At 39.2% G+C, this 14,399-nt stretch overlaps 1 protein-coding gene across 17 annotated transcripts in view; it reads left to right on the plus strand.

The window, feature by feature from the left end:
* The window catches only part of DLG2 (discs large MAGUK scaffold protein 2), a 1,871,010-nt gene that overhangs the window by 1,224,898 nt on the left and 631,713 nt on the right, over positions 1–14,399 (plus strand). For all 17 annotated transcript variants that reach the window (XM_073215942.1, XM_037010570.2, XM_037010571.2 and 14 more), the window contains one exon: positions 12,305–12,358. In XM_073215942.1, coding sequence (XP_073072043.1) covers positions 12,305–12,358 — 54 coding nt within the window. The remainder of the gene's footprint in view (positions 1–12,304; positions 12,359–14,399) is intronic.

Raw genomic sequence — 14,399 nt, forward strand, 5'->3', positions numbered from 1 at the left:
TTTGTGGTTTCAATGGGATAATGTGAGTGAAACTCTTAGTACAATGGTGAACCAAAGAAAGTGCCCAGTAATGGTTACCATTATTAATGGTGCTGATTTTTAATATTATTCTAAATGTAACCTTTTGCAAATTGCATAGGGTTTTTACATATGGTCCCATTTGCTTCTCAAAGAAGCACATTAGATTGACTAAATAATTTATAATCTCCATTTTATACATGAACAGAAAGTTTCAGAGAGGTTAAATTAATTGGCTAAAATCATTGTATAAGTGAGGTCTTAAATATCAGTCAGATAATCCAAATCTTAATTCCTGTTATTACTGTTTTTATAATATTCAAAATTCGGCAAGTATTAAAATCAGGAATCATCCAATCCTTATTTATAGTTGGATGCAACCCTAGAAACAGTGTAGAGGTGTATGACCTGACAAAGTTCTACAGTGGCACAGTCAGCCCTAGAAGCATTATCTGCTGACTCCAGGTGCAGGGCTCGGAGGTGCTCGTCACATAACATGAAAGTGTGGTGAGTAAACGTCCCTGTGGAGTTAGAGTGGGCAAGGCTGCCTCGTGCGCTGTAAGGCTGCAGACATATTCCTCAGGCAGTTATCATCGCCTTTCCAGTTGGTTGAAGAAATCCTTTATAAAACAAATGAGTGTCTGAGTTTCCAATCCCAATGGACAAAATGGGCTGAGAGAACAGAGAGTCAGCCTGGGAACCAGCACTTCCCTCTAACTTGCGACAGAATCCCTATGGACCACAAAACAACCTCCTGTCTGCCTCCTTTCTCTTCCTTTCATTCTTCTCTCTGACTGATTCCCTCCTCTACGCTAGCCCACAGCAACAGATAGTATACGTCCATCTTTACTCTGAAACACACAATTGTAGCATTATCCTAGGCCCAGGAAAAGGTACATTGGCAAGCAGAACCTTTGTTTTGCAGGATAACTGAGGGTAAGAAAGCCATTGGAAAACTGAGAAACCTAAAGTAACATAGACATTGCCACTCTGGGAAGCTCGGGCAGCTGTGGGGCTAGGAACTGGCTGTCATTTTGGACCTAGAGATTTGGAGGCTCTTGGCCATGGAACAAAGAGTTCATTGCTTAGTCAATGACAAAATACAAACACATCTGCAGAATATATGCTTTGGCAACAGCAAATGCTAGCAGCAGTTAGCCGACCTCTATTTTTCTAGTCCTGATGCAGTTCTTTTTATCTACTCTTTATCCATGTTTTCCCATATTAAAAATAATTCCAAGTAGAATATTAATTTTGGAGAAAAAATAGATTGAAGGGAAATTGAGAGACTTATAGATGTTATCAGAATTTAAAATAAGGGAAATAGAACTAAAATGCTCTTTACTGTGCTCCTTCTGCAACCCAGCACAAGAGCCATCCTTCATGGGCAGGTGTTGAGACATCTTTTAGACCAACGTGAGATGTGAACACATTAGAGATGATTAACGATGAAAAAGTAAGCCAAATTCACACCTCCTCCTCGTCTCTCTCCCTAACATGTCTTCTCCCACAAAGGAACCATTCTAGATAAGAAATATTTTAAAACTTTCTTTATGGCTTAACCCTATTGTGTTTTAATCTTTGTGCATATGGTCTAGTATCAAATGATGGTTGATAGGGACAGAAATGAAAGCAGAGCTTAAATGTTAGGGAATTTTTTTCTGGAGTTAAGTCTCACAGAACATGGAGAAAGGCAAGGAAGGGTAGAAGAAAGAGCTTGGCAATAACTCTCTGCTTTACTTCAATCTTGTTGACTCCTTAATATGGAAGAGAATTCTTTTCCACTAATTGCATGGTCTTGAAGCCAGAAAATTCACTGAATCACAGAAAAACAAAATACAGGCTATAAACATAGAGCGAGACAATCACAAATGGATTTGTGAGGCGTCTTATCTAAGACATACAGAACCTCATCCTTCAGCCGATTCATTAAAAGCTACTTCATGCTTTTTCTAGTCTGACTTTTCTGTCATTTCTGCATGCCTTTCTTAACATCATTTCTTCTAACTTTGTGAACCTGAATAATTAAAGGAGAGATCATCGTCACCCAGAAGGAAGACTTGTATAGCATCCCTGCCTTTTTTCTAGCCTTTCCCGGCAAAGCAAAATTTATGATGAGTGAAATCAGGTCCTTGATGAGACATAGACTCAGAGGTCATCCATTTCACTCTTTACTCCTCAAACATAGAAATAAATGGGGATGCTCCATTAATCGTCTCTTCACCCTGAGTTACTGAACTTGCTAGGTCTAAAAACTGAGATCTCCTGTTTCCCATCTTTATACCAGTGACATAATCCCTTAACTGAGTTGTGGTTACTTCCAGGGACACAGAATGCCTGAGGCTTGATAGCCATGCAGAAACTATCTGAGATGTCAGGTTTACTCCAATATAAATAACTTCAGACATTATTTTTATATTAAAAAAGTAGATGGTTATAGAGTATAATATTAAAATTATTTGAATTTTTAAAGATAAAACATGAGGCTTTAAATAAATGTCTAGTTTGGGGTGGATCTTTTTGGATATGTCTTCACATTCATCTGAAAAGTTTCAGCTATTCTTAGAATGGCATTTCGCTTTTTTCACAATTTTTGATTTTTTTTTTTTTTTTTTTTTTTTTTTAGCTTTCCACCTAACTCCAAGCTTCCTTCCACCTCTCCAACTTCTGAAATGTACTTTGGGATAGTAAGTTAGAGCAGGGAACATTTCCAGCACCTACCTTCCTTACTCCATAAAGGATGGTGCTATGACAAGAAAATATATTTGGAGTCAGGAAGAGTGAGCTCTGGCTCCACTATTAGGAGCCCAGAGACCTTGAGCAAGTTGTGTTATGCAGTCATGCCTCACTCCCCTCATCTGTACAATGAGCATAATCATGGCATGTAATTCCTAGGTTTTTAATGAGAAGTAGAAAAAAATGAGCATAAAGGACCAACATATGGTAGGCATAGTAGAGTCTTTCTGCTTGTAACTTTCCTTAATTTACATGTCATGGTTCAGAATAGCAGCGCATGACAGGCTCCAGACACTGACATCGACAGCACCAGGCTGTGCGGTACAAGAACTAGCCACTAGAGGGCAGTGCACAGTTACCCCTTTAAAGACCTCTTAAAACCTTTTAACAAAAACATCTTGCGAGTATGTTGAATGCCAAGCAATTCAGGAGTGTAGGTGGAGGTAGCTGATGAAGAAATGGAGACCAGGGCCCTGCTCTCAAAATGATGACAGTTTCAGCAAGGAGATACAAATATGACACGTGAACCACTTAGTCATCCACATGTGTAAGAACAGAAGGAAACATTCACTGTGAATGTCAGGGCTTAGTGCTTTCACATAATTTCTTTCCTGTAGTATTTATAACTCAGTGTGACCTGGAGTAGTACAAATAATAAGTGCTTTAAAATTTAGGGAGCTGGAGGGATAGATTGAGATCTGCAGTGAGGATCGAGGAAACTTCCATGGAGAGGCTGGAGCTTTGCATTGTCCCTGTAGGATGTGAAGAATTTGGTTCCACGGGTAAGAGAGGGGACCAGGATTCAGGATGTGTGAGAAGAAATATAAACAGAACCTTACGGTAGGCATGAGCAAGCTGTGTGTTTGGAATAGTGAGATTCCTGGCATGATGGGAGAAAAGAAGAGGGAAAGAAACTAAATAACAGCTAGTTAATGATCACCTACTGTGTACAATGCCCTAATCCCTGTTCTGCAGAAGAAGCAGGCCCTGTTGTAGCCTGATGAACCAGGTGATTGACAGCTTGCTCAGAATTCTGGTATCTAAGTCTGGAAAATACAACTCTACCGCTAAGACTATAGCTCTTCGGTGGCTTCGCAAAAAGGAGCAGATGGTATCCACATGGATCTTTCCAGGAATAGCACCACATAGAGTGAATCAGTGAATTAAGTATGTATGGTTATGTGGCATGGGGCACATTGACTAAACCACATCTGAGATTTGAGTTAATAACTACATTTTTGTGCAATCTTCAGAGAACATTTGCATAAATAAAGTAGTTAGGTTTGTAAAAGCTCAGTGTGAATCAGTGAGACTTGTGGTGTCACAGACAAATAGAGAGAAGCAAGGGTTTTAGAGTCAAAAGACCTGGGTTTGAACCCCAGCTTTGCATCTCTCTAACTCTGACATTGGGAAATTCACTGAATCCCTCTGAGTCTCTGTTTACTTATCTGTAGACAAAAGAAAATTCTACCAGCCCTTCAGAGGTTCATGAGAAGTAAACAAGAAAATACAGGTTAAAAGCTTAGAATACTTGTCTGGCACACAGTGGGTGCTTGCTCAATCAATGTTAGTTCGCTTCCCTCTTTCAGAGGAAATTAAATGATCTAATGTGTGTGAACACATTCTATAATTACAAAGCATAGTCATTGTGGTCAGTACAATGTAATGACTAATTGGACCTTCAATGATGATCACAGACCTAGTTTTGGTAAGTCATGCATTTTAGCCTTTATACTAAGTACGAAGAAGTATGTGGGCAAGGGTGCAGGATAGAGGTCTGAGAAGTCTTTATAACTGACAGCTCAAGCAATTTTTATCTTTATCAAAATGGGATTTATTCTAAAGAAAACTCTCCGGAGTTCCCAGGTCTCTATTCTCTGTGTCTCATTCTCCAACTGCCCCATCTTTTCTGTACTAGCGATGAAGAGATACCCAACTCAGCTTAACTTAGCCATTAGGATGTCATCCATTTTCTGAAAAATATTACACTACCTTATATTTTAAAGGAGGAGCAAGCAGGTACATTAACACTTTAATCCGAAGGGTTGGTGGACTTTCAAGAATCAGTCAACAAAATTGTGTTAACTAGAACAGACTACTGTATACTTACCCAATCTCCATAGAGAAGCGAACATTTTGCAGTTGTTAAGATTACCCACTACCAGACTCACAGTTTGACTTTTGGCCGTGTGATTATCAGCTGGGTGACATTGAGCAAATTGACGTCACCCAGTTAACATCTCTGTGCCTCAGTTTTCTGTAATGTGAGGATAATATTATTTTTACTACTAACAGAGCTAGAGCAAGCAGAGTTGAATTGAGTTCAAGCCAAACATGAATTTGCCATTCTTTCTTTCTCTTTTTTGAGCTAGGCTGATGCCATGCCAGGTAGGTAAGCATCTCTGCATTTTGTTAAGTGCCAGGGAGAGGGACCGCGGTCTTCACTTCCCCCAAAGTTGCTCCCATTGGGTACTCTGCCATAACCATGGGCCTGCAAATAAAGCCTTGGCTAGCCAAGCCTCAGGCACTCACACTGTTTGCTCACACACCACCTGTTACTGCCTCAGTGACCTCACCTGTGAGGAGGTGGGCCCTGTGTCTCTGCCCAATAAGGGCAAACCAGGGTGCAGGCCAGAACCACTTGGTGCTCATTACTGGTGATGATCCAGAGCTGTAGTGGACTGAACAGCATGCACCTTGTTGGTCTTGTGGAGAGGGACCATGAAAAGGAGAAGAAAATCCAGGAAAGCAAAAAATAAGCATAATGATAAATAATGTAAATGTGCATCTGCAGAGCACCTCTCTTTCCCTGCACATGCATTTTTTCTCCCGTTAAATTCCTAGTAAATAGGTTAACTGGAAAATAGCATTGTCCCATTTTTTAAGATGGGGGATTAAAAGAGATGCAGGGCCCTAGAAACCCACTGGGAACTGGGGAATTGAATCTGAGTCAGTAGAGTGAGAATTTTCTCTTCAGATTGTAAAAGAGAAATGAGCAACTTTCAGGGCAGAAAATGACTGAATTTCCAGCCTGGTAGCCTAGAAAACTTCAGGAGAGGGACTCAGGAGACAGTGGTAGTTTATCAGCAGGGTTACTGTGTTAGAAAGATGTGGATTTGACCCTGGTTATGGTGCCTTTTAGATTTGTGACCTTAGGCAAGTGACTTAGACACTTTGAACCTCCCCTTCCTGCTTTTCATCTTTCTTTCATTTTAAACGGGAACAACAATGTTTTCCTTAGAATTCTGAGAAATAAGTTCATTGGTGAATTTACCAAAGCCCCTGGAACATAATAGTCATTCAATAAATGCTCAATATTTTATTATTGTTATTATCCTTTCTTCATTTTTTATACAAAGTAAGTGAAACCTGGGACATGCAACTTCCTTTTTGTGCCTCTATTTTCGTATTTGTAAAATGAAAGGGTAGAATTCAGTGATCTAGAGTGGATTTGTTCTTCCTATTTTGTTCTTCCTCCCCTCATACAACCATCAATATGCCTTTAATTAGTCATTTACCTAAAGTTTTCTTTGGTGCTTACTCAAAAAAAGTCCTGAATCAGGCAGCCTGGGTGTATCTCTGCCATTGGCTTTCTTCTAAGTCATGACTCCTGCAAGCCTGTTCACATGACTTCCTGGGATGTAGTAACTGGCCAGAGTGAGAAGGGGGGGGTTCTGGCACCAGCCGGGACCAAAGTGGATAAATCTAATTTGGCTTTGAGCTGGCCTCTGAGTTGTTGGTGAGCAATAAAAGTTAGAAGCCAAAGAGTTCTGGTGGAGTCGGATTTGTTCCTAGGAGGCAGTAGAGCCTGGTTGTCAAGAGCATCACAGACCCTGAGCCAGATCGTTTGGGTTTAAAGATGGCCTGTTTGCTAGATGTATGACCCTGGGAAAGTTAGTTAACCTTTGTTACTCACTCGTAAATTGAGAATAACAGTACCTGTCTCATTGAGTTATATAAGGATTATTAAATAAGTTAATTGATATAAATAGATGCTTGCCCTTATTAGTATCCATCTCAGGGTTAATATAGCAGGAGACCTAAGGGTGTCTGGGTCATTTGTACCATGTGACTCCAGACAGTGTTGCTGTTCAGCCAGGCAATTTGCAGGATCCTCGTAAATCCTTCAAGTAGGAGTAGGACCCTGCCAACACCTCGGAATGTGGGGCTCCAATCCAACAGACTGTGGGAAAAAAGAGATGGAAGAAAGGGTTTCAGTTCCAGCAGAGAATTAGAGGCAGGGAACTGAGGCAAAAGTCTGCCCCCCCATCTCACCACATCACATTTTTTATTTCCACAATGGGCCAACACGATGGAGGGTTAAGGAGAAAGTCTAATATAAAATAAAGTTATCCTGAGTTCAAAGCTTAGCATAGCGATTCAGTACTTAAGGTTAGATATCTCATTTCAGATGCAATTGAGTATATGCATAGCAACCCCAATATTCTTCTCTCTTGATTCGTATTAGGCTGTGGTCTAATTGGGGCTCACCTGATGCGAGCCCTCTGCGTGAACTGTGAAGCTAAAAGACTTGATACGGTGCCTTGTGGCAGGCCGTCTAAGCCACTTAATATTTACCTTGAGGTTCTGGAATCTCTAGCCCTCTCTGTAAAAATCATATACATACATAAACGGACTCATTTTTAAACTTTCAATGGCTTCCACTTTGTTTCAAGGTGTCATGCCATGCCATATATAAAAGCCATTTTTAGGGCCCACGTTCCTTGTTGCCCACTCAGGAGCCTTATCCTTTAAGGCTAAGAAGATAAGTCAATGGCACTAGGCCCTAAAAGCAGCTCTCATATTATTCTTGCCATATGTTACCTCCTGTTTAATTTGGCCTACGGACACCCGCCTGCCTTTGCTTGCTGCAGGTCCCAGGTCATTTGAAATCTGCACAATTCATAGCCGTATCAGTGTTACTGTTCGGCTCCTATTGTACCTAGATCCCTTGATACAATGTGGTTTTCTCTTCCTTTCTGCTTTGTTTCTTTAAAGTTTAGGTACAGGCCTAGAGTCAGTCTTTTTATGTTCCCGTTGGTTTATCTGCACTTTGACTTAAGCTTCCCAGAGGGTGTATTTGGCTGACTGGCCACCAAACCTCACCTGCTAATATCTTCCTTAAAGAGCTCACTGTAGCTGGCCTGGTAAGCATCCTCCCGTTTACATGAGAGTTATTTCTCAGATCTGACACTTAACAAACACCCAGAAGTAACCACACCAGTCAGAATCAGTGAACTCCTTTCAAAATGTGCATTCATTATGTCAGATTCTTCATTAGTGACACTCTCTTGATAGCAAGCACCAGAAGTGTATCTTTTACTACCATGAGCAAAGTTATTGACGTGCTATAAAGATATCTGGGTGTCCCATGGAAGCCAAGAACAGGAAGGTGGCTGGAATTAATGAATAACTTGATCTAATAGTTTAAGTTTTGTCAGTATTCTATCCGCTTGCCAGAGCTTTTCTATGATTACCTTTATTCTTTTCTCTTGTTCTAAGCTGGTTTCCCCACATGGAAAAGAATGTAATACAAAAGGCAAGCCATTTACATCTTATAGTTTAGGTTGCCCAAGAGAGATTAGTTTTCTTAAGCCTTTATGTAAATCCAGGTAAAGATTTTTGAAACTATAAAGACAAACCTTGAAGCTTCTTAATAGAAGGAGATGTTTTAATATTTGTTAAAAATCTCTTTCTAGTTATGGAATTTAGCATATTGAAAGGGGACACAGGAATCTGCTGAGGCACCAGTTTGATTTAGGGGTTCAGTTAAAGAATTTATCCAACATGGATAGAAAAGATATGTACAGCAGGGCAGTGTGAAGTGTGGAGATAAAGCTTAGAAGGAACCATCAAAGTAACCAGGGAATTAGTTTTAAGACTCAGAAACCAAACTGGATCAAGTTAGGTATGGACCCACATGATTGGAAAAGTTAGGAAAGATACAGGGGCTAGTCTGAGCGAAGGGGAGGTCTGAAATGACCAAGAGGTGAGAAGAGCCGATTCATGAGCCATATTTGGAGTTCTACTGCACTCTGTGCTACCCCCAACTGGGAGTTTTATTCCCTCCCGATGTGTGCCATTGAGAAGGTAAAAGAGTCCAAGAAGCATCTGTGAAAACAATCTGGGGAGGACTCTGAGGGTCCTGGCCCAGAGCAGTGAGGGATCTTCAAAGAGCTGGCTGCAGCAGGGCCCTGGGATCACGTGCTCTTCACAGCTCCCACGCCTTCTCCTGGGCATTCATTCCAGAGAGTTGTCAGTGTCAGTGTATGTGAGGGGTGTGTGTGTGTTCACACAATCCACACGTTCTGTTTTTTCATGCATTTTAAGTAACTTATAGCTATGTAAGTATTGTTTGTGGCTTCTGAATCTTTTTAGCACCAAGAAGAAACACTGAACTTTCCACATGACTTTGTACTTTGTAGATGCAGTGTAGATTGTATGAAACATTGTAGATTATACTCCAGGACTTAGAGTTTCAACATCCTGTTGCTATGAAATAATTATTATTTCAAAAAGCTGGATAATTAAGTGATAGTGACTGATGAAAGAAAGAAGGGATAGTGGATACTGGAAAAGTAATCACAGTCTTGTTGGTAACATAAGAAATTTTGGGGTTATCTTAGAAATACTCCTCAAAGTTTTCAAAGAGGTGTACCCTCACCTATATTTATGGCTATATTTAGTTAATAATTCCTAAGTATTTACTGAGTTCTTTCTGTGTACCCAAGTGCTATGAAGAATTCTAGGAAAGTATATAATCCTTGCCATTTTTTAATCATAGAGTCTGATTGTAAAGACCAAATTTATAAACCTGAAGTGGAAAATAGCAACATAAACTTACAAAATGTGATAAATGGCATTGTTTAGGAAATGGGCTTATGTATAAAATTTATCCCCAGACCACATCAATGCAGTCTATAAGGCAAAAAACAAAGGTACAACGGGTTGAAAGTCTCAAATAAAATGAATGCATGTTTATTGATCAAACTGTACTAGATAATAAGAGGAAATACAAGTATTGGGTATGATACTCAGAAAGTTTTCAGTCTATTCAAGGAGACATGGCACAAATGTTTTTGGGAGTCCTGGTAACCAAATGGAAAGCTTAAAAGAGACATCATCAAAACTAAAAAACAAATAACAGAAAACATTCAAGCATCACCAGATTGCTTTCAACAGCTACTGTGCAGGACCCTGAGGTATCTTTTGCCTGTAGGGTGATCTTTGCTTTGCCTGGATCTTATATGCTGCTCTGGCTGGAGATCTCCAGTCACTGCTGGCCTCCTGTGATGGAGCCACCTAAATACTGGAGCAGCTTACTGTGGAAAAATGGGTTTTGAGGTCAGAAAAGCCAGTGTTAAATCTCAGCTCTCATTTTCCCTGAGCCCCAATTTTTTCATCTATTATGTAAGTATAGTGATAATAATGCCTGATCAATATTATTTTGTAGAGATTAAATGAGGGTTTATATGTATATCCTTATACATGGACAAATAATAGGCATTTAATAAATGATAATAAATGATAATTCACACATGCTGATCAGTTCTCTTTAGTGCAATTGTTGCCATTCACAACAAATTCTGGAGTATAAGCAGTTCACAAAGCATCCAATAAGGTATCCTTTCTATAGCCCATCTTAAGGGGCACTAACTGGTAATAATATTTAATGTTGATTTTGAAATTTAAGTTTACAAAGAACATTAAAACATATCACCTTATTTATTCTTCAAACAACCTTTTCAGAAGGTGATCATTTTGATTTTCATTCTACTGAGAAGGAAAATGGGGCAAAGGTTATAGCTGACTTGTCCCCCAGATCCAAACATCAGGAAATTGCTCAGCGCCAAATCATAACCAATTGCTAAACCATTCTTGAGCCCAGGTCTTCTGCCTCCAAACCTCATGTTCCTCACCCTTCACCACATGCCTTTTAATAGGCACTATTGTTTTGTGGGGTCCAGTGTAAACTATCTTTCTCCAAAGCCCTGATTTATGCACAGGATACTTGCTTTAGGAATTAACTAATGAACCATAAATAGCTGGGTGACCCACTATGTAGATATGTTGACCCACGGCCATGTTCTCAATGCCCAGTGTTTCTAGTTAAAACATGGAATTTCATTTTGTAAAATCTGCTTGAGTGCCATTTGCTTTTTCATTCGATTAGGATTCCATAGGCACAGATTGACATCAAAAAGCTGCTAACTCTGTTAACTCCAGAGGGCGCAGCTAATGAAATGTCCCCAAAGCTTGAATAGTTGCCAAAACCATCGTGTTGTGTAGGACAGCTCTCAATTAATCATGATGAGAGCATTTCCTCTATCTAAATGAAATCTGCAATTTGGGAAGGAGATTAAATATCCTTTGGGGGATGAAGGAAAAGTTCCTGTGAAAATTCTAGAAACTAGAAAATAAAGCTAGGTCTACTGAATATTCATGAAATCAGATTGGTTGATGCAAATAGAGATTGCAATCTCTCATTTTCTAATGACTTGGCTTGTAGCATTCCTATATCAGCTTTGCACAGAAACCCGCTAAATTTTAAAGGAAATGACTGCAGTTTGTACACACTTTTTAAAAAAGAAAGTTTAGCATATCCAACATGATTTTCTGCGTCTTTGACTAATTTTTAATTCCCTATCCAAGGATTTTTAAGGTATGTGATTAGAGCTATATAAATGACAAAGATAGGATACTGCATGCATAATAGGTAAACATATTTAAGATGTGTGAACTCTTCAATTTTGGATTGAATACAACATAACTCTCAAGAAGCAGTTTGAAGAGAAGAGCTATAAATATTGGTGTAGGTTTAATTTTGCATCTGTGAGAGGGAAATCAAATTTCTTTGCCATAGCTGTTTTAAAAAGAAATGTTACAAATTTTAACTCTCACCCAATTTATTAGAAATTCTTACTTCATACTCAGCACAAATCCTCACCTCCTACACTGTTGTGTAGAATTTAAGAGAAAATATGTGTAAGTTCTATTGCTGACTTCATTTCATTATGTGGTAAATGTAGCAAACAAATATTTGAAGGGAGGAGGAGGGTGCAGGGAATTCTGAGTCATTCATTTTTCCCCCCCACCCCCCCACAGACCTGAAACAGTGCCTCTCCAGGTCCTCAAGAAATACTGCTGAGCTCTTTGTTAATTAAGGTCACAGTTCTATTTCAGAGTACACTGCTGTTGACCCTTGAGCAACACAGGTGTGAACTGGCAGGTCCACTTTTATGCACGTTTCTTTCAATAAATACATTGGAAAAATTTGGAGATTTGCAACAATTTGAAAAAATAATTATTCCTCAAGCTTACTTTATTGTAAGAATACAGTATATAAAATAACATACAAGATATGTATTGATTGACTTTCTGTTATTGGTAAGGCTTCCAGTGAACAGAAGGCTATTAGTAGGTAGGTTTTTGGGGACTCAAAAGTTATATGTGGATTTTCATCTGCACAAGAGGAAGGTGTTTGCCTCCCATTGGTCAAAGGTCAGTTGTACTTGTTATTTAAAATTTTTCTTCTACTTCTCTTTTATAGGCCAGCCCTGCTCCTATAATTGTGAACACAGATACTTTGGATACGATTCCTTATGTAAGTAACACTTTTATTAAGACTTTCTTTAAAAACTATGGTAGAACTTAATCAGCTGAATTTAAAATCAGTACATATTTAGTTTTACCCAATACAGGTGATCTTATGAAATGATGTGTAGAATGAGTTTTGTGAACTTTATTTTGATATTTGCTAAAACTCAGCTTAGTCATACAAATATTTTCCTCTTTCATTCATTGTTTTGTAAAGCTCAAGGACCTATCACCAGAAAAACCATAGCTGATCATGTTGAAATTTTGTTAGTTTTCTAGGTGGTTCACTTAAAAGAAATTGAGTTGCTCATAGAAGAGAAAATCAAACTTCTTTGGGTTTCTTAATAAAGGAATAATCAAATCAATTTCTGTGACAAAGCCTAGAACATAAGTAAAATGATCAATAAGTAGCTGATGGATTTTGCTGGACTTCTAACAAAACTGGAGTAAGAGTTTTGTTAGGGTAAAGTCTATATATAATGAAATGCATGGTTTTGTAAAAGCATGGAACATGATATAATAGGATCTGGCGAGCAGATCAGCAAAGTCTGGGGTTCTGTACGAGAAATACAGCTACTACAATGGTTAAAATTCTTGATATCACAGGCTGGCTGGTTAGAGGAAATTGGAGAGTGACAATAGCCACAATATGGGTGAGTGGTTGACATTATGGAACAAGGCTTTCTGAGTGGCCCTAGCAGATGAGTAGGGGATTGTGACTTCAGAAGATAGGACAGACACAAGTACACACATGCAGAGAGTTTGAAGCAAGAAGGAGGGCTTCAGGGACAATGGGCAAGAGCCTGGCCTTTGATTAAATGAGTAAAGCATATGGAGTACTTAGAAGAGTAGCTGGCACAAAGTAAGTGCTTGGTAAATACAGGCTATTTTTAATCTTAGACCCCAACCTCAACTGCCTGTTAGGGCCAAGCAAATCACAGAAACAAATGGAGCAGAAAGCCTTCCAAAGGGGGCAGCTGCCACTTGGTTCCAGTGGGTTAGTATCAATGGGAAATGGGGACCAGTATTACCCGATTATTCAGTTTTTCAAGAGAAGATGGAAATTTGAATAGTCATGTAAAAGTTTGCAATTTTTAAATACAGACAACTAATTTTCAAAAGTTCAAACATTGTGTGTGCCAAACAAAATGTGTCTAATCCAGAAGCTGCCCCTTGAGAGATGTCTGCCTCAAAGGAATCGGAGGTTCTGAGCAGGTTCTGCAAGCCAGGACACAGCCACAGGGAGCAGAATGCTGGAACTGGGGTACAAGGCTGGGATTCGATTACAGGAACAAATAACTAAAACTGGGACACAGGCTCAGGACAAGAATAACAGCAAGCTTGACTTAATGCTGAATCACCTGAACGACTGACCTAGAGCTTCTTAAATCTTTCTGAGTAAGAGTTGTTTAGGGTGAGACCCCAAATAGGGTTATGTTTACTGGTAGGAATCAAGTGGCTCAGCTGTGGGAAGTAAAGGACTCCTTTAGCAGAGCAATGCATTAAAGACACATAATATCATTATTCTATCTCTCACTCTTCCTACTTTCCTTTACTTAACATTGAGATTACCATATACGCAGCACTGTTTTATGCATTTAACAAATACTTACTCATTTAATCCTTATAACAACCCAAATGAAATATATATTATTGTACATTTTACAGATGAGGAAACTGAGTCATTACAAAGTTAAATAACTTGCTCAAGGTTGCATAGAGCCAAGTGAACCTGGATAGGATGGCTATAGGGTTTGAGATCTTAACTCCTATCATTGCTGCTCCTTATGTTTCTTCCTTCCCTCCATAATTTTCTGCCTCTCAGTTTGGGATAAAGTTTGCTTACTTTCTCCTCACGACATGCATCTTTGAGTGGAAGACGGCTTGTCACTAATGCCTCAGTACCCTGGGAGCAGGGATCTATGTATTTATTAAGGAATTATATGTTTTTACTACAGAAAATCTCCTTATTTATGTCCATTGACAAAGCAGATGGGCAGTGCTTTGAAGAAGCAGACAAGGAGCCCAGAGACTTGATTTTGTAAATA

Source organism: Manis javanica, chromosome 11 (genome assembly GCF_040802235.1).
Source record: "Manis javanica isolate MJ-LG chromosome 11, MJ_LKY, whole genome shotgun sequence".
Taxonomy (NCBI): Eukaryota; Metazoa; Chordata; class Mammalia; order Pholidota; family Manidae; genus Manis; species Manis javanica.